Raw genomic sequence first — 17,675 nt, 5'->3', positions numbered from 1 at the left:
CCTCCTAGGTACTAAAAAAATTTACTCCCATCAAGATCAGTAAAACAGGGCAATAGTATAATTTTGAACTTGAAAACTCACAAGCCCTCTCATCCAGAAATCAGCATAATCGATTGCACCTTTGCACAGAAAGAAAATGATACATAACGGAAGACATAAATTTAGTTCCATTGCTTTTAGACCTAAAGAAGAATCAGCAGAACAGATTGCATCTATCCATAATTTCAAATTGGCTTCATGAAAGAAGAAAGGTATTGGGATAATAGGAGATAGTATAAGTTACAGTTATTGCTTCATATGTTCTATGAAGAATAAACATATTCGAATGAATAGTCCATATCATGAAGTCATATCGCTTGTAACTTATGAAGTTTCATAAGTTACAGTTATTGCTTCATATGCATGTATTGTACCATGAAGTTATATCATGCAGTAAACATGTTCACTGTATAAAAATGAAACAGAAGCCACTGGCACAATGTTGATTCACTAGAAACTAGAAACTTGCTTATTAACATCAATATAGCATGACCACAATTACATGTATCTACGGAACTACAGTTGTGATCCACACAGTCAAAAGCATAATAAAATAGAAGGAACCAACCAAATAGGAATGAAGCAAGCAGATCCTTGCCCAGTCACATGCTGGCTGGCAGCGCAGCCAAGAAGGCACTGTAGGCCGAGTCGAGGTCGAAGTTGAGCTGCCTGGCCTGCTGCTCGGTGAGCTCATCCGCGGCGCCCATCTTATGCAGCTTGCCGAGCCACTCGTTGACCTTGACCTTGCCCTCGAAGTCGGGCGGCAGCAGGGGTCCGAGCCTGGCCATGGAGGTGGCGACGTCCTGCAGCAGCGGGCGGACCTGGTCGTTGGCGAGCATGTTGAGCTTGACGGCGTCCATGGCGGTGATGAAGGTCTGCACGCAGTGCGCGATGGCGGCGGCGGAGGCGGCGGTGGCGGCCGGCGCGGAGGAGTTGGACGCGGCGCGGAGCTCGACGGTGGCCGGGACGCCCGACTGGAGGAGGCGGTTGAGCGCGGCGGGGCAGTCGAGGCGGTACGCCTGGACGAAGCGCGGGACGGTGACGGCCCCGGCGAGCGAGGAGGAGAGGGAGTTGAACTGGGAGATGAGCTTGAGGCACTCCGCCTCGTAGTCGACGGCGGAGACGAGGTCGCGGACGTAGGCCCGCTCCAGCTTCTCCGTGGCCTTGATGATCGCGTACAGGTCCGCGTAGCTCTCCAGGAGCTCCCGCTCGCGCTTGTCGTTCCACAGCTTCACCTCCATCGGCGCCGGCGGGTCTCCCTCCTCCCTCCGGCGAGGGGATCGCGGCGGGTGCTAGGGTTTCGCGGCGCGCGAGATTTGGGGGAAGAGGAGGGGAGGGGATCGGAGTGGGGATTGGTTTGGGGGCTCCGAAGAAGTGCGAGGGGTTCCGTGTAATTTGAGAGATTTTGATTTTTCTGAAAGGATTCGGCGACGACGCGGCGAAGGCCGCCGGCACGGCTGCAGTGCACGCGTTTGATTTGCCTTTCTTCCGAAGCGATCACTAACTTGAACCCAAACCCAATGCCAAATTGCACGGCAGCTTCTATGCGTGGCCTCCTGGCACACGAAAACGTTCGTCCGCGCGCAGGGACAGCCAGTCGGTTCCGGCAGCAGCAGACGGCACAGTTGTGTAGAAAGTTCCGCCCAAGTTCCTTCAAGTACCCTATTTTTTGCTCAAATTTCTTGGATAGACAGTACAGACTCCTATCTGCATCCATCAACGGAGTGAGAAGGGTAAAGTAGAGAACGAACAAGCTACTACAGGCAGTTGCTCAATCTCCCCTGTACAACTCGGAGATTGGCTGTTGGAACTCGGAGACGGCAGGATATCCATGAGCTACAAGCCTTTGTGCTGTTGGCTCCTTGGGACGTTTCAGGCTTTTTGTTCGTTTTGGCGCACGAAATCTGAAAGGACTTGCTGCCAGTTCGAATCTTTGGACGGAGTGGGACACAACCACGTACAGCTAGCTACTCCTACTCCAGTATACAGGAACCGCGATATCGCCGGTGTGCTCTTCTTTCTCTGTTTGTTGGCACATTGCTAGGAGACTCTTGGGAGAATAGAGGCAAGACCCGAGCGTGAGAGCGTCAAGTGTTTGTACTACGCTCGTTGCTCTCCGCGGTACTTGCAGTCCAGGCACCGCGCTACGACTTTCTTTTTGTTTGTTTTTTCCCTCGTGCGGAACCAGTCAGTGAGTACTGCAGCTAGCCCACAGATTCTACCATTCAGGCCCAGAAGGCCTAAGCGTAGCGGCAGCAAGAAGCCCAGCCAGGTTGGGCTAGAGGCCCATTTTGCTTGCCATCCTTCCACAGCCCGAAACGTGCAGATTTCGAGGTCGGCGTCCCGTACTGTCAAAAAGCTGTACACTGGGCAGCGGGCAAGCAGAAGCGCAGGGGCACGGCTACTGCTGTGGTGCGTAGGCTTGGGTGCAGTGCGCCAGTGCCAGCCATCCGCGAGGAATGGAGTCCTCGGTCCATGACCGCGCCTGGTAAAAATGATCCGAGGGAGTAGTATGTTCAGATGAATGCGTGAAGTTAGAGACAGACAACTCTACTTCGTACTACTTTAACATACACTAACTAATAACGCCATTGGGGCAATGGGCCCAGACCCAGGTTGAGCCAAATTAGACCTTGTTTGTTTTTCAAGACTTTTTTCTAGTCCCTGTTACATTAAAAAGAATCTTGCTATTTTATAGTATCACAAAAAATCTGTTTATAATTTTTTTTGACAGCTGAGTGCTAATTCGCAAGACGAATCTAATGAGTATAATTAATCTATAATTTACTATATTTATGCTACAGTAACCATCCGCTAAACATGGATTAATATACCTCGTTAGATTCGTCTCGCAGTTTAGCCTCATGATTATGCAGTTAGTTTTATAATTAACCTTTATTTAATACTTTTAAATACTAATATTCTATTTGATGTGACATAGATTAAAGTTTAATCTCTGAAATCAAACAACCCCTTAGAGCTAGGCTGGTACGAGATCGGCTTTGCTCATGTATAATTCCACCATGGATGCCTCTCGTAAGTTCTCCAGCACATGAAACCTTGAGCGGTAAAGGAACACCAGCAAAAGGTTGGAGCACATTTTTCCCAGCAAAAAGTTATTCTGCAATATGAGCATTATCACAAAAACAAAGGGAGCATGGAGCATTTGCACGCTTTGAGTGAGGACCATGCATGCAGCTGAACCGGGGGAGCACATCACCACCATGACGGCATGACCTGTTAATAACTTATTCAAGGAGACTTGTTTACTCAATACAAGCCACAAGCTGCCTGGAATCTAGGCGGCTTAGTTTATGCAGGATACCGAAGAGGGCTCTCTCTTAGCCTAGCCATCGGCTTTTTATTCCGAAGAACAGGTCCTGATGAGCCGCCAATCCACATCTGAGGGGAGAACAAGTCATGCAACGCGTCACCATCCCTAATCTGGCGCTGAGTGCCATTAATCTAGAGCCCCTCCCCCTCCAGACTCCAATCTACAACTACCCGTATGGCCGCCGCAACGACTTGCGACGGCGACGGCGACGGCGACGAGAGCGCGGTGGTCCCGGCGGATGTGTGCCGGGGAGGGCGACTGAAACGGACGTAACGCGCACGCAGGCGAGCCGAGCAGGTGCTTTCCCGCACGCGGCCGCGCCGCCCTGCGCTGCTGGCTCCGGGCCAGCGGATCCGCGCCGAACTTTTTTTCTGCGGCGCCGGCGCGTCTGGCTGTGGGAACGAAATAAAGGGAGGCGCGCGCGCGTCCAGATCCTCCAGCCCTGGCCGCGGGCGCGGCTGCCGTCGTCGGCTCGTCGCTGGGTCCCGTGCGCGGCGGCCGCCGCCGCTGCGTGCGCCTACACGCATCAGGAGCGTAGCGCTCGTCATGTCCTGCCCAATCGTGGTAGTCTCAACCATACTACATGACTGCGCTGCTCGCAAAATTCGTCGCCAATTATTGGGTTTAGGCGCACAAGTCGCCACGTGGTACGCTATTTTGGCATGCATTGTAGGCTTGTAGCTTGGGAAGACGTTGTTTGTTGGTAGTACATATTCCTACCTAATACTAGTACTCTCAGCGACTCAGCTCGTGAATCGGAATTACTCCATCCATCCTAAAATATAAAATGATTTAGTTTGGCCTAAGTCAAAGTGTTCTAAATTTGATCAAATGTACAAAAAAGAATATTAATATCTGACACATCAAACAAGCAAATTACAAAAATATATTTAATATTTGATCTAATTAATCACATTTGATACTCAAAATATTATCTCTTTTTCTATAAATTTTATGGTAAATTTGCTGCTGAACACTCTTCAATATTGATATTTTGCTATTAGACACTACTCAATCTTATATTTGCCAATAGACACTCTTCAAATTTGGATATTTGCTACAAGACACTATATTTATTAAAATAATAATTTTTTGGTTCAAAGGAGATAGAAAATAAGTAACAGGACCAAAATACCCCTGAGGGCGGGCCACGCTGCCAAACAATATATTTATAGATAAAAGAATTTATGTATATGATCGGTTGTACTATAGATGAAAACGACACAACCATGCAAATAGTATAATAGAATAATTATTATCATTATTTTATTATTTATGAATATGTCTAGCAGCATGGTCTGGTAGGGAATTCTGGTCTTGTTGTTTATTTTTTCTGTCCCCTATAAACCTAAAAAATATTATTTTAATGAACATTGTGTTTATAGCAAATATCCAAACTTGAAAAGTGTCTATTGGCAAATATAAGATTGAGTAGTGTCCAACAGCAAAAATCTACATTGAAAAGTGTCCAGCAGCAAGTTTATTCTAAATTTTATCAAACTTAGAGTAATTTGACAAACTAAAATACTCCCTCTGTCCCAATTTAAATGCATTTTTAGGATTTGAGCAGCAAATTAGTATGGGTGGGAAAAGACAATATTGCCCCTAGGCAAGTACCAACTGACCTGAAAAGTAGTCATCATTGCAACAGTAAATAATTTTCAAATAAACAAGAATGTGATGTAGGAGGAAGAAATGAGCGGTTAGAGACCGAGAATAATCCAGAGCGTCCTAACGTTTCCGGCTTGGATGGACTCCACGTCACGTGTACTTGCACACAATCTGATGCAACTTTGGGACAACAGCATACAATCTGATGCACCTTTGGGACAGCAGCATCGGCACTGCATGCAGCACCAAATGTTGTGCTTATTTTGAGAGTTTTTTTTTTTGAATCACAAGATTGCAGTCAATGCGGGACGGAGGGAGTACGACCTTACATTTCAGGACAGTGGGAGTGTACTCAACTAGTGTAAAATTTATTTCGTTTCATTAAGATAAACTTTTGACCAGCAAGTATACTCTATATATTAAGATACAAACAAATATACTTACTCGGTTAAAATTTTGACCGAACGAAACCAAACTAAATACGTCTCGTGCAAATGCAGGGATTATGTGCGACAGCTAAGGCAAAATGCATTTGCTGGATCCCACTGCCGTTTGGCCGTTTGCTTCCGGTGGCCTCAGCTGATGCAGAAAATTAAGCACCTTGCTCCGTGAACAACATCAGCATGCATGCGATATTGTCTGCAAGTAGTATCATCAATCTAGCCACCAGCTGGAACGGGAAGAGGATAGTCTCGTGCTAGCTTGCTGTGTTTTTCTATAATCCACGAGGGTGAACGTACGACCATGAAGCTTTGTCAGATTGCGCCCTCGGTCTGATCCTTAACCAGTGTACGAAACGGCCCATCTTCTGCCCTCTTGTCTTGTCCATATAAAACCGCCCGTTCCCTACCTACGGCTACGGGGTAGTGCGTTCCGTGCTGTGATGTGTTACAGGCTCACAATAAACTAATCGTACTAGTACTTAATTAGATTGTCACCGTAACTAGATTTCCCATCCCCTAACTCCAATCCATCCCTTTTAGACCCGTTTGCCCCGCTCGCGCCAGCAAGCACAGGCAAGCAGGGACACGCCCCCAAGCGCGTGAGTTGCGGCACTGCCTGCGCGCGCCCCGGTCGAGGACGCGACGACCCCGCCGCCGTGCTGCGAGCGGCGAGCCCACGCCCGGGCCCGGCCGACCGGGCAGGCAAGACCAACACGGAACGGCAGCCTGAGCCGCGCGGCTGCCTCATGATGTCACGCACACGACGAGGCGAGGCGACGACGGCCGAGCTGGCCCCGCCAGGCGCCCGCCTCATTATTTCGGGCTCCGCCAGGCGCCAGCCAACTATATGTACTCTTTATATATACTTTCTCCTATATTTTACTACTTCCCTCTAAAAAATTTCTCCCTCTATAACTCCTTCTCTCCAACCATTCCCACATATCTATTCCCTCTATATATTATCACTCATTAACTAACTATTTATTTAATGTTTTTGAATTTAAAAAATTATATAATATTTATACTGTCATAATACGCATTATCATCATATTACGACGCTCAAACAAGATTAATATCGCGAATAAATGATGTGATTAGAGATATAGAGAGAGTTGGAACTCACCCTATATATAAAGGGAGTTTCAACTCCCCTATATATAGGGGTAGCTTTTAGAGAACCGTTAGATCGGATTTCCCCCGAACCTCTCCCTACGTGGGGTGGGGGGGGACGTATAGGGGGCTCCGTTGGAGCTCGCCCGGCGTCCTCCGCTCGTCATCCTCCTCCCCTCGGGAGTTGGGGAGACCCGGCTCGGGCTCGGCGCCGCGGGGGCGGGGCCCGCCCCGCTCCGGTTTCCCTTTTCCCAAAACGGCCTCTGCACCCGTATCAGCGCCCCGCCCCAGGACGACGGGGCCCGGCGCCAGCGACCCGGCAGCCCGGCCCGAGGAGCGCCGCAGCGGTGAGGTCTTGTGGGGCCGGCGCGCGGGGAGCCCGCGGGGGCAGTGGGGCCGTCACGAGGGCAGCGGAATCTGTGGGTTTCCCCATTCGCCACGCCTCGTGGCCCCTCGATATAATGCGATGCGAAACAGGGGAGGAGACGGGAGGTTGGTTTGAAGCTACGCGGACACGAGAAGGGGTGTGTTTATATTCTGGAAAATGCGGTAGAAAAAGTCATATCGGACACTGCAGTACACTGTAGTAATTTTCGTTTGTTTGTAGTAAATATTGTCCTATCATGACATAACTAGGCTCAAAAGATTCGTCTCGCAACGTACATCAAAATTATGCAATTAGTTTTTTATTTATCTACATTTAGTACTCTATATATGGGTCATTTGCTATATTTAATGTTTCGATGTGATTTCGATGTGATGGAAAGTTTGGAAAGTTTGGAGAAATGGGAGGGAAGTGAACACAGCCAAGTAAACTCGGCGTCGGTTTTGCATCTAGAGTATCTCTACACCTGAATACAAGAAAAAGAGCATCTCTACACCTTATAAAAACCCTCTCTCTCAATATCTAATAATTTTTTTACATTTTATGATGGTTATTACTACAGCACACCACCAAAATTCAATCATCGATTAAGATATGGTAGATGGAAGTAGTAGAGTTTGAATTGCAAATCTGCCGGAACACTTCTAATAACTAAAAAAAACTTTTGGTATTAGAAAGAAAGATGAACAATCTACTGGACTTAGGCTCGCATTTATTTCTTTATTTTTATAAATATTTGTTTACATTTTTTTAAGGGGCTGTACTAGTAAAAGATATTAGATGGTGATGTACAGGGGTATAAGATTCAACTGAATTCAGGAAACTTTTGACTTTCTATGCTGAAATTTTTGCTCCAAAATATAGCAAACGCATGGATAGATTGGTCCCTGATAAAGTTTCTCGAAGTAATGTATAAATGTATTAACATAGAAAAGCAGGCATGGAAGAAGGGCGTAAAACATCTAATATTGTCAAGTGACCAGATAAAATCATAAGAAGAACCTTGGTCTGAGGTAAACAGAAACTCTGTTTTGTGACAAAAAACTATTTTCCTCCGTTACAAAGATGACAAGCACTTGCACACGTGCACGAATATCATGGTCACACACCTGCCAGTTGGCAAGGGTGATCTATATTAATACCATTATTATAGATAAAACGATTACAAGGATCTAAGTTTTGATTAGTACTCCCTCTGTTTTTATTACAAGTCACATTAGGTTTGTCTTAAGTCAAACTCGACTAAATTTGGCCAAGTCTATAAAAAAATAACAATAGCTATACTATCCAACATATGCAGTATCAATATATATACTTCATGGTGGGCTCAATAAAACAAATTTGACATTGTATATGTTATTATTTTTTCTATAAATTTGGACAAAGTTTATAAGTTTGACTTAACACAAATCTAATACGACATATAAATAAAAATACTAGCACATTTTCCTGCAAAATGGAGCTAAAAGTTGACCTCGTCAACCAACTTCACTGCTAACTTCAGTTCGCGACTTCACATGAATGCCATGTTGTTCAATTAATTATGTGATATAAGCCTTGGGCTAGTTGGTTTCCGAGACACTATAAAAAATGTAATCTCTCATGTTCATAATATGGCCTTAGATTAAAAAAACTTTAGGGTATTTGACATGAAAATATAATATCGCGCTTCTATGTTCTATTCCGATGACCATTTTGTTATTTAGATTCATAACACATTGTTAGTTGCCACCGATATGACAACGTGAATTATTTCTAGTATATTGACAACAGACCACAAACTAGTACAATCATGACAACCCTACGCCGATGTTCCCGAATAGCCCACATATTTCAGGGACTTAGGTTTTGCATTGCTCATGTGTAGCTTAGCATAAACATTTATGTTCTTGATGCCAAGCCCACAAGATATACTATGCTACACTCACATCATTGTATAACACATTCCAATATGGACGATTTTGTCATTCTACAAGGGACGACGACAACATTAAACATTTCAACTCACCAACCAATACTTAATAACATCGACAATTAATATTTTCCATAATTTTATTTTTAACCAGTCAAAAAATAACTTGAAAAACTCCTTGGACGCTTTGGTTATCTACCCAATTGCTTTTCCTAGTCAACCGTCACCTTCACAACAATTATAGTATATGAACATATATGAGTTGATGAAATGTTGTGAATATAATTGTTTTGAGAATATCATTTGATAGGTGTTTGAGAATATCATTTACTAAGTGGCAACAAAAGGACCTATCAAATGGTGCCACCCTCCCCCCAAATAAACACCTATTATTAATCATAAATTGAAAACACTAAGCAACAAAAAACAGCTGCCATGTTATCTTTCCACAATAACCGCTCTACACTTGCAGTCGTGTCATGTTGTCTTTCCACCGCATAACCGCTCTACACTTGCAGTCGTGTTATATTATCTTTCCACCCCATAACTGCTCTATATTTGTGTCATGTTGTTTTTCCACCGCATAACAGCTCTACACTTGGTGTTGTGTAGTTGTGCCTCTTGACAATCGTGAGTCTAGTAAAATTTCTTTTTTTTAAAAAATAAGGCTAATGAAATCTTTTTTTACTAAGGCTAGTGAAATCCTTTAACACGAAGAATGGAAAACAGTTGAAACTGTTGCGCGGTGAAGTATCATAAATGGTATGGCTACCAACACAGAAGAAGCATGTACAAACATCAACATCCCCCATCCATCCATAGGTTAAAAGCCCAGCACCCGCACAACACACCAACCTTCCCCTAGACTCTCCGCGCTCTTCGTACTCTAAATTCATCGCTAAAAGAAATATTCTTTCCTATCCAGCGATATTCTCTCCTCTATACTCCGCACCCGTCGTCTTCTGTATCTCATCCTCGATCCAGACTACCCATCCGCGGACCCCATATGTCAGCCTCACCTCCTCCTTCTCTCTCCCCCTCCCCGAACTCTCCGCCCCGCGCCCACCCCGTCCCTCTCTCTCCCCCTCCCCTCCTCCGGCGTCCTTCCCGTGCCGCCGCCCTCCTCTGCTCCCTCCCTCTTCCGCCGGCGGGTACGGAGAGCAGCGCGGCCGCGGCCGCCGGGGACCGGGCCGGTGCTCTCCCGCCGCGCGGGCCTGCGCGGGGCGGACGGCGGCGCGGCGAGGGCGCGGGCTGGAGGGCGGAGCGCGGCGGCTCCTCACCGGCGGCGGCGGCGGTGCTCCGAGCTCGGCTCGCGGGCGGGACGGTGGCGGGGGGCCGGCGAGCGCCTCGAGCTCGGCCACTGCGGCGACGCCTCGAGCTCGGGGCAGCCGCGGCGAGGCGGGCCGTGGCGCGCGCAGCGGCGGGAGGCGGGGCAGCCGCGGCCCGCACGCGGAGCGGCGCCGGGCTCCCGGAGCGGCCGCGGACCGCGAGCTGCGGCGGCACGCGCGCAGAACGGCCACACAACGAACGCGGCGGGCGGTGCGGCCCTTCCCGTGCTTGCCTCGCCACGCCCCAACGGCCCAACCCCTGCTCGCGCCGGCGGCTGCAGCCCCTCTCCCACCGCGCAGCCCCCTCCCTCCCTCCCTCCGCGCGCGCCGTCATCGGGGGCGTGCCGAGCTGCAGCGCCACCTCGCTCCCTCTCCTTGTGCGGCCGGCGGCAGCCGCGGCCCTCTCCCTCCCTCTCCTCTTCTCCGTGCGGGAGGCCCGCGGAGGCGAGCGCGGCGCGGCGCGGCGCGGCGTCCCCTTCCACTCCCTCTCCGGCAGGCGGGCGGGCGGGTGCGGGGCGACGGCGGCGAAGGCGAGTGCGGGGCGACGGCGGGCTGCGCTGAGGCGCCCGCAGCGGCTTCGGGCGGTTGGGGTGCGCGGCAGCAGAGGCCGGGCCCACCCGTAGCGGACGAACGCTACGTCCGCTGCAAATTGGGCCTGCCTAGTTTACGCTCCCGACCGCCGTTTTATTCTTTTTTTAGTAATTTTTTTGTCGTTTTCTGATAAAAAATAGTATAAGGGAATTTTGCGAGATAGAAAAAATTAATGGAAAATTTGGAGAGATAGAAAAAAATTTGAAGTAAAATTTTAGGAGATAGAAAAATTGATGAGAAAAAAATGAAAGAGAAAGTTTTACAAAATAAATTAAAAAACTTGAAGAGAAAAATTTTTACATTCAAAATAAAAAAAGCTCAGCTAAAAAAATTGTAAAAAAATTTTGAACCAAAAAATAAATAAATAAAGAAAAAAAACTACCGGGTGCGCCGCCACCTCAGGGGCTCGCCGCCGCCGGGGAGCGCGCCGCGGAGCCGTGACGGAACTCCGTGCCGCCGGGGGCGAGCGCTGCGGAGCTCCTCGCGACGTGCTGCCTCCGCCAAGCCACGCTGCCTAGCTCCTCCGCTCCATCTCGCCGCGCCGCCGCAACCCCGCCCAGTCGCACTGCAGCACCGCCCAGCCAAGCCGCTCCGCCGCCGTAGCCCCGCCCAGCTGCTGCCTCCGCTAGCGCGCCCAAGGGAGCCCACCGCCGTTCCCCCGGGAGCTCCCCGTCGATGTGCGCTGCATCTCTAGAGGAATGGAGGGGAAAGAAGACCCAGGGAAAGAGGAAGGAGAAAAAAAAAAGGGAAAAAAGTAAAAAGTCAAAGGGGGAGGAGGGGGGCTGCAGATTGTGGACCGGTGAGGGAGTGGGTCGACCCTAAGTTTGAAAACTTACAGTTATATGTAGATTCGTCATTGGGCTGCAAATTGCGGATGGCGAGCCGTCCGCGATCTTCCCGGACGCGATAGCGCACCCCGCTGCAGCCCTTTTTACGGGAAATGCGTACTGCAGGGCGGGGCTGCGGACGGGGTAGCGTCCCCGCTGCGGACAGCCTCATCACCAGCTCCTCCATCTCGGTCCTTCCCTCCTCTCTCCTCTCCTTCCCTCTCCTCTCTCTCTCCTTCCCTCCTCCTGCTCTCCCTCTCCAAACTCCATCTACGTCGGCGTAGGGTGCGGGGGCTGGAGTTGGAGGAATCATTTGTGAAGATTCTGTGGCGACTTCTCCAGATCGGCAATTTGGAGCAAAGCCCCCAAATAGTTTGTTGCAGAAAGGAGCCGCTTTTCCGCTGGTCCAGCCTCTCTATGAGCCTCTGCTCGTCGTTCTTGGCCTCGGATCATATATCCATCTAGGAAAAAGAGGCCACCTTTGCATTTATTCCTTTGCCCCTTCGGAGATCGCCCTCGTCAAGATTTGGTGGGAACCCAATTCACTGCGATTCCCTTGTGGAAAAGCGCCGCTTTGGTTCCTGTTTCCCCACAGCTCCCAACTCTATATTTCTCAATCTCTTGTTCACCTACTTGCCTAACTTTCTTTTACTTCAATCCACCAGTTTGTGGCTTCCACGCCTCGGCATTCGATAGAAATATATTGATTTGACGCAAACCAGATCAATCTGTGGCCCTTGTTTCCGGAGGGTTGTTGTGCCTGTTCCTGTTCTTGGTCAGAGGCATGGCGGCGGCGAACGGAGCTGCCTGCGCGGCGCTGTTCAGCGAGGAGGAGCTGCGGGAGGTGAGCGGGGTGCGCCGGGGGGAGGACTTCGTGGAGATGACGTGCGGATGCACCAGCCACCGCTACGGCGACGCCGTCGGCCGCCTCCGCGTCTTCGCCTCCGGCGACCTGGAGGTCAGCTGCGAGTGCACCCCCGGCTGCCGCGAAGGTCAGAGCCAGTCACCACCACAACGCTTCTCTCGCTTTGCTTTTCTCCCGGCTCATGATTTCATGTCCGTGCATCGATTCGCGTATGGTGTTTGATCTCTCGGTCACCGCGTCTTGCCCCCAAAGCTGAACCTGCATGCAATGCCAGTGCACGCACCGCGGTGCCGCTTGTGCCCGGCATTGCCTGCTTCTAGTGTTTGGTACCATGCTGCATCCCATGCAATGTTGCTCTGGCCTAGCTTGTGTGCCTGTTCGCTGTTGTTTTTTTGCGAATAAACCATTGCCTTCTCTGCACTCTGAATGTTAGGATGCGCCGAACTAGTTTGGTTGGTGGTCATGGGCCTCCGGGAGTAATTAATATCACTTGTATCATTCATTCTACATAACTGACCTTTCGTGTTGTTGTCTCTGCACACCCTCTAGTCTGGCTTGTTTAGATGACAACCCGTAAACCTGTAAACGCAAAAAAAAAAAAAAAATCACATCGAATGTTTGTACACATGCATAGAGTAATAAATGAAGTTTATTTATAAAATTTTTTGCATGGATGGGCTGTAAATCGCGAGACGAATCTAATGAGCCTACTTAATTTATGATTTGCAACAGTGATGCTACAGTAAACATCCACTAATTATAGATTAATCATAGATTAATTAGCATCATTAGATTCGTCTCGCGATTTACAACCCATCTGTGCAAAAAATTTTGTAAATAGACTTCATTTAGTACTTCAAATTAGTAAGATTCCATCGAAATTTTTTTTGCATTTCATCTAAACACGGCCCTAATACAGCACATGAAAGCAGTTTGTCCTTGATACTTAATGCACGTCGATTCATTCTGTGTGCTCTCTTTGCATGGATGGTGGTGATGGGATTTGCCCCTCGATCTGTTCAGTCGTGGTGTCCATCACTGCAGTACAACACATTGTTACGTCTCCGTTTATGTTCAGGCTGTCGTTTGCATGGATCAGCATCTGTTCTCGTTTGGAGTTGCATGCTGCTTTCTTTTGTATGCAAAGTGGAAGTGGCCTTTGTGATCTTCCATTATATTGTGACATAGGATGCTTGTTTGCAACGAGTGAGATGTAAAGAACTGCTGTTTCTGTTTCTGACTTTCTGTGTTGGTACCTGGTGGCCTTAATAGTTCGTCTCTGAGATATGTAGATATTTTCTGCTTCTCATCTGCAATGCCTATATTTCAGGCCGTGTTTAGTTCGTTGGTGTGTAAACGCAAAAAATTTTTGCGACGGAATCTTACCAATTTGAAGTACTAAATGAAGTCTATTTACATAATTTTTTGCACAGATGGGTTGTAAATCGCGAGATGAATCTAATGATGCTAATTAATTCATGATTAATTAATAATTAGCGGATGGTTACTGTAGCATCAATATTGCAAATCATGGATTAAGTATGTTCATTAGATTCGTCTCGTGATTTACAGCCCATCCATGTAAAAAGTTTTGTAAATAGACTTCATTTAGTACTTTAAATTAGCAAGATTCCTTTGCAAAATTTTGCGTTTTTGTGTTTTTGCGTTTACGGGTGGGAACTAAACAGGGCCTCAGTGTGCATCCGTACTGATGTTTCAGTACATTATTGCATGCGACATATTGATATAGATAACACAAGCGTTATGTCTGCCAGTATTGCTGCATACTATGTAAAGACCTTGGAATGATCTGTATGGTGTTTGAAAAGTTACATTTGTGTGTTTTTGAGCCTAACATGTGAAGCAACAATTGTCTTCTTTTATTCAGCTGTGCTAGTAAGTTCTTATTTGTTTTGTCAATTTTTTTTCCATTTTATTGCTGGTATTCATAGTGATAGCAACATGGCAAAGCCGTAAAATGGTAGCAGCCAATTATGGTTTGCCATATATTCTAAAGTTCAGGATTTGTTTATGAAATCTAGATATGTATGTGGGATTTAACAAATGGGATAGGCTCTGCACTCGAAATATGCAGTTCCTAATGCCAATAATTTATGACGGCGCCTGCAGCTTTCTATAAGATGTGTATCTATCTGGGGCTACATACACTGCAGTGCTCCTCGGTGGAGCAATCCAGCACCCAGTTTTTTAGGGAAGTTACTTTGTTTATGGGCTGCTTGGCTCGAGTGACATCACATATATCACGAAACTTCAAATGGTTCTTGTTTTATATGAATTGAAGGACTCTTTAAGAATGCATGTATATCTTCTATAAAGCCCATTCTGCTTTGTATTATGTTTATGGTAAGACTTTTTGTTAGTACATTTCTATGTTAAACCTTGGAGATAGCATTTTTTAATCATCTAGTGAGCACAACATTGTGTATCAAGCTCTCATTTTCATGATGGCTCAGGATAACTGTGAATAAGTTAATTTTGTAACTTGAAATTTCAGATAAGCTGACACCTGCTGCCTTTGAGAAGCACTCTGGAAAGGAGACAGCTGGAAAGTGGAGGAACACTATCTGGGTCATGGTTCAGGGAGAAAAAGTGCCACTGTCAAAGACAGCTCTGCTCAAATACTACTACTCGTCACACAAATCCGGCAATGGTTCTCACAAAGGTCGTAATGGACGTCCATCTCACCGCGATGAGTTCATCCGCTGCACAAGATGTGGCAAGGATAGAAGATTTCGGCTCCGTTCAAAAGAAGAGTGCCGGGTTTACCATGATGCTCTTGCCAAAATTAACTGGACATGTGCACATTTGACAACTGATAGGTATGTGTTTGCACTTTTTGGCTAGTGTATTGTTAAGTCTGAATCTAGCTAGATTTCCATGCCACCATTTTAGATTCATCTCGAGGTACTGTTCACTTCTGTTGTTTTGGCCTAGTTAATTTTGTGGCTTTTAATGTTTACTTCTATTGAGCTAGAGGGGTGGTAAAGGGCTTTGAAATTTAGCCTAGATAATTTAAGGACCGGACTCTTATCTTATTCAATTTTGAGCTAAAAAGGTATAAGAGCCAAGTTGGATTGCGAAGAGAGTATTAGGGCCATGATCCATTACCACCTAATTAAGATGCTGGGGAGATTTTTCAGCTGTCTGTCAAAATAAGTTTTTTCTGCTCTCTTTGTGTTTACTGTTTTGTGTTCCATAGTATAGTGTTTGCTGATTTGATTAATGCTGCCATTCTCCTAGAAAGCCAGTTTTCTGTAGATTTTCTGTCGATGTGGATATGAAGTTATGAACTAAGTGGATGCCCTTTAGCCGCTGGAACTTCCCATAGTGGCCTACTGGTGGTGCTACTAGAATAGTGATAGGAAACCCCTGAAAGTCGGACTGCAGCAGGCTGTGCCAAGGCAAGTGGTCGATGCATATCCAGTACCATTATTGGTAAAGCCCGTTGTGATAGCAGACCACTGCTAAAGCACATTGTTTAACTGTAGCATAGAGCAGATGCTTTCAATATGGTACTGTAGGAAGCTAGGAGCTAGAAACTGCACGCCTCCGGTGCAATTTGTGAACTGTTGCCATCTAAGTTTCTGGCCGAACATTGGCAGATCTCGGCAGGGTTCCTGTCGCTTGTTTTCGCTTGCGGCCACAGTAACACGTTCAGTAGCATTTGTGCACGCCTTAGCTTGCCTGCAGCGATCCTTTGCCAAAAATTACCAATGATGCCTATCTGGAGATTATTCCAACTCATTTTTTCCCTCCACAGAGAACTATTTGTGCTATCTCTGTTTTCGAAAAAGGAAAGAAAATTGTACCTGTAACATTTGTTTCCATGTGACCACTTCTGCCATTTCCATCTGTGTGACTGCAAATCCTTAGCTCCACTGTTCTGACTCTCCTGTATCACCTCCAGGGTCACCTGCGACGACGAGGAGGAGCGAGCTAGCCGCAAGGTCCTGCGTGGCTGCTCCCGCGCCACGTCCTGCGCCGGCTGCATGAAGTGCGTCTGCTTCGGGTGTGAGACCTGCCGCTTCAAGGACTGCGACTGCCAGACCTGCGTCGACTTCTACCGCAACTCAAAGGAATAACAAGCGAGGACCTAACACCATTCGTTCCATTGGCCAAGACACCACAAAATGGCCTCGGCCAGGGTAAAGTAAACCTGAGGCTTAGCTGGTTGATGCCCTCAACAACCAAACATCTTGGGACAGGGCAGGCCGTTATTCTGAACAATTCCGTTCTCTCATTTTCCATGGCTGGCATTCTGGAGTAGCGAAGGGTGCCAGCCAATTTTGCTTCATAGTACAATTTACCAACAGTTCTCCGCTTTCCTCGCATCGTTTTAAGATCCTATATGTGCTCTCTGTTCGGTTGCTTTAATCAATCTAACGAAATAGACGTGCTGACTTTTATTTTTTCCCCAAAACTTTTACGTAGTAATTTCTGACAAATTTTCAATGTTTTTTTGACACTCCAAATTTTCAATTTCCAAAGACGTAGCTCTGTCTCACATTGGTGTATCTCGGTATCTGAGTTGTGGGCGGCCAGCCACAAAGGTTGGCCTTTCGCCCGTTTTGTCCTTGCGAGCACGCAGGACTTTTTCTGGTCGCGTACAGCTGTGACCTGCGGCTCTCTGAGCCTGCGCTGCTCGTGAAGATGGATGCGTAGATTGATACAGTACCACGCTTTGAAATGCTACGTGTCTGCACCTGCGTAACGTGCTGCCAACGTGTTTGCAGCCGTCTACCCAGTACTGTATACGCAGCAGAAATTCATACTCCTAGCAGGGGCGGATGGGCCAACCAGTTTTGGCCAGTTTTGTGCGGTTGGGTCGGGGTTGTGGGGACCCACCGCCCGGTCCGCTCCCAGCCCCGCATGGAACGAACGGAGTCTGAGCATAGGCCAGCGGCCAGGCGTCGAGGCATGCCCGCTCGATCACGCGCGGGCGCGGCGGCCTTGCCCGCTCACTGTTCGGCGCTCGGAGTGGAGCGTCGACGCACAGTGCCCGCTGGGACTCTGGCCGTCCGGCGCGCCGCGCATTGCCCTGCGCCCCTGGCCCCGGGTGACGGCCGGGCCTGCCCTGCACCTGGCGGCTGGGAGGCTGGCGTGTTATTGATGGACACCCCGACAGGTTTGCGGTGCACGGGCGGGCGGCGAGTCGAGCGTGCGGGCGGTGGCGGCGTGGCGAGGGGGAAGGAGGCCGCCGGGGTACGTG

The 17,675-nt window shown here is 47.9% G+C and overlaps 2 protein-coding genes across 2 annotated transcripts; one reads left to right on the top strand and one right to left on the bottom strand.

Moving 5' to 3' along the window:
- Positions 1-342: 342 nt before the first annotated feature.
- Positions 343-1,493, bottom strand: LOC120708275 (vacuolar protein sorting-associated protein 28 homolog 1-like). The gene has a single exon (XM_039993469.1). The coding sequence runs from the start codon at positions 1,278-1,280 to the stop codon at positions 642-644; it is 639 nt and encodes a 212-aa protein (XP_039849403.1). The 5' UTR covers positions 1,281-1,493; the 3' UTR covers positions 343-641.
- Positions 1,494-11,595: 10,102 nt separating this feature from the next.
- LOC120708272 (protein ULTRAPETALA 1-like) lies at positions 11,596-16,811 on the top strand. Its single transcript, XM_039993466.1, has 3 exons — positions 11,596-12,572; positions 14,961-15,285; positions 16,374-16,811. Exons 1-3 carry the CDS (start codon positions 12,365-12,367, stop codon positions 16,546-16,548), a joined length of 708 nt encoding a protein of 235 aa, XP_039849400.1. The 5' UTR covers positions 11,596-12,364; the 3' UTR covers positions 16,549-16,811.
- Positions 16,812-17,675: the final 864 nt, after the last annotated feature.

Source organism: Panicum virgatum, chromosome 5K, assembly GCF_016808335.1.
Source record: "Panicum virgatum strain AP13 chromosome 5K, P.virgatum_v5, whole genome shotgun sequence".
Lineage (NCBI taxonomy): Eukaryota > Viridiplantae > Streptophyta > Magnoliopsida > Poales > Poaceae > Panicum > Panicum virgatum.
The sequence above is the reverse complement of the archived record's forward strand: the minus strand, read 5'-3'. Positions and strand labels throughout refer to the sequence as shown.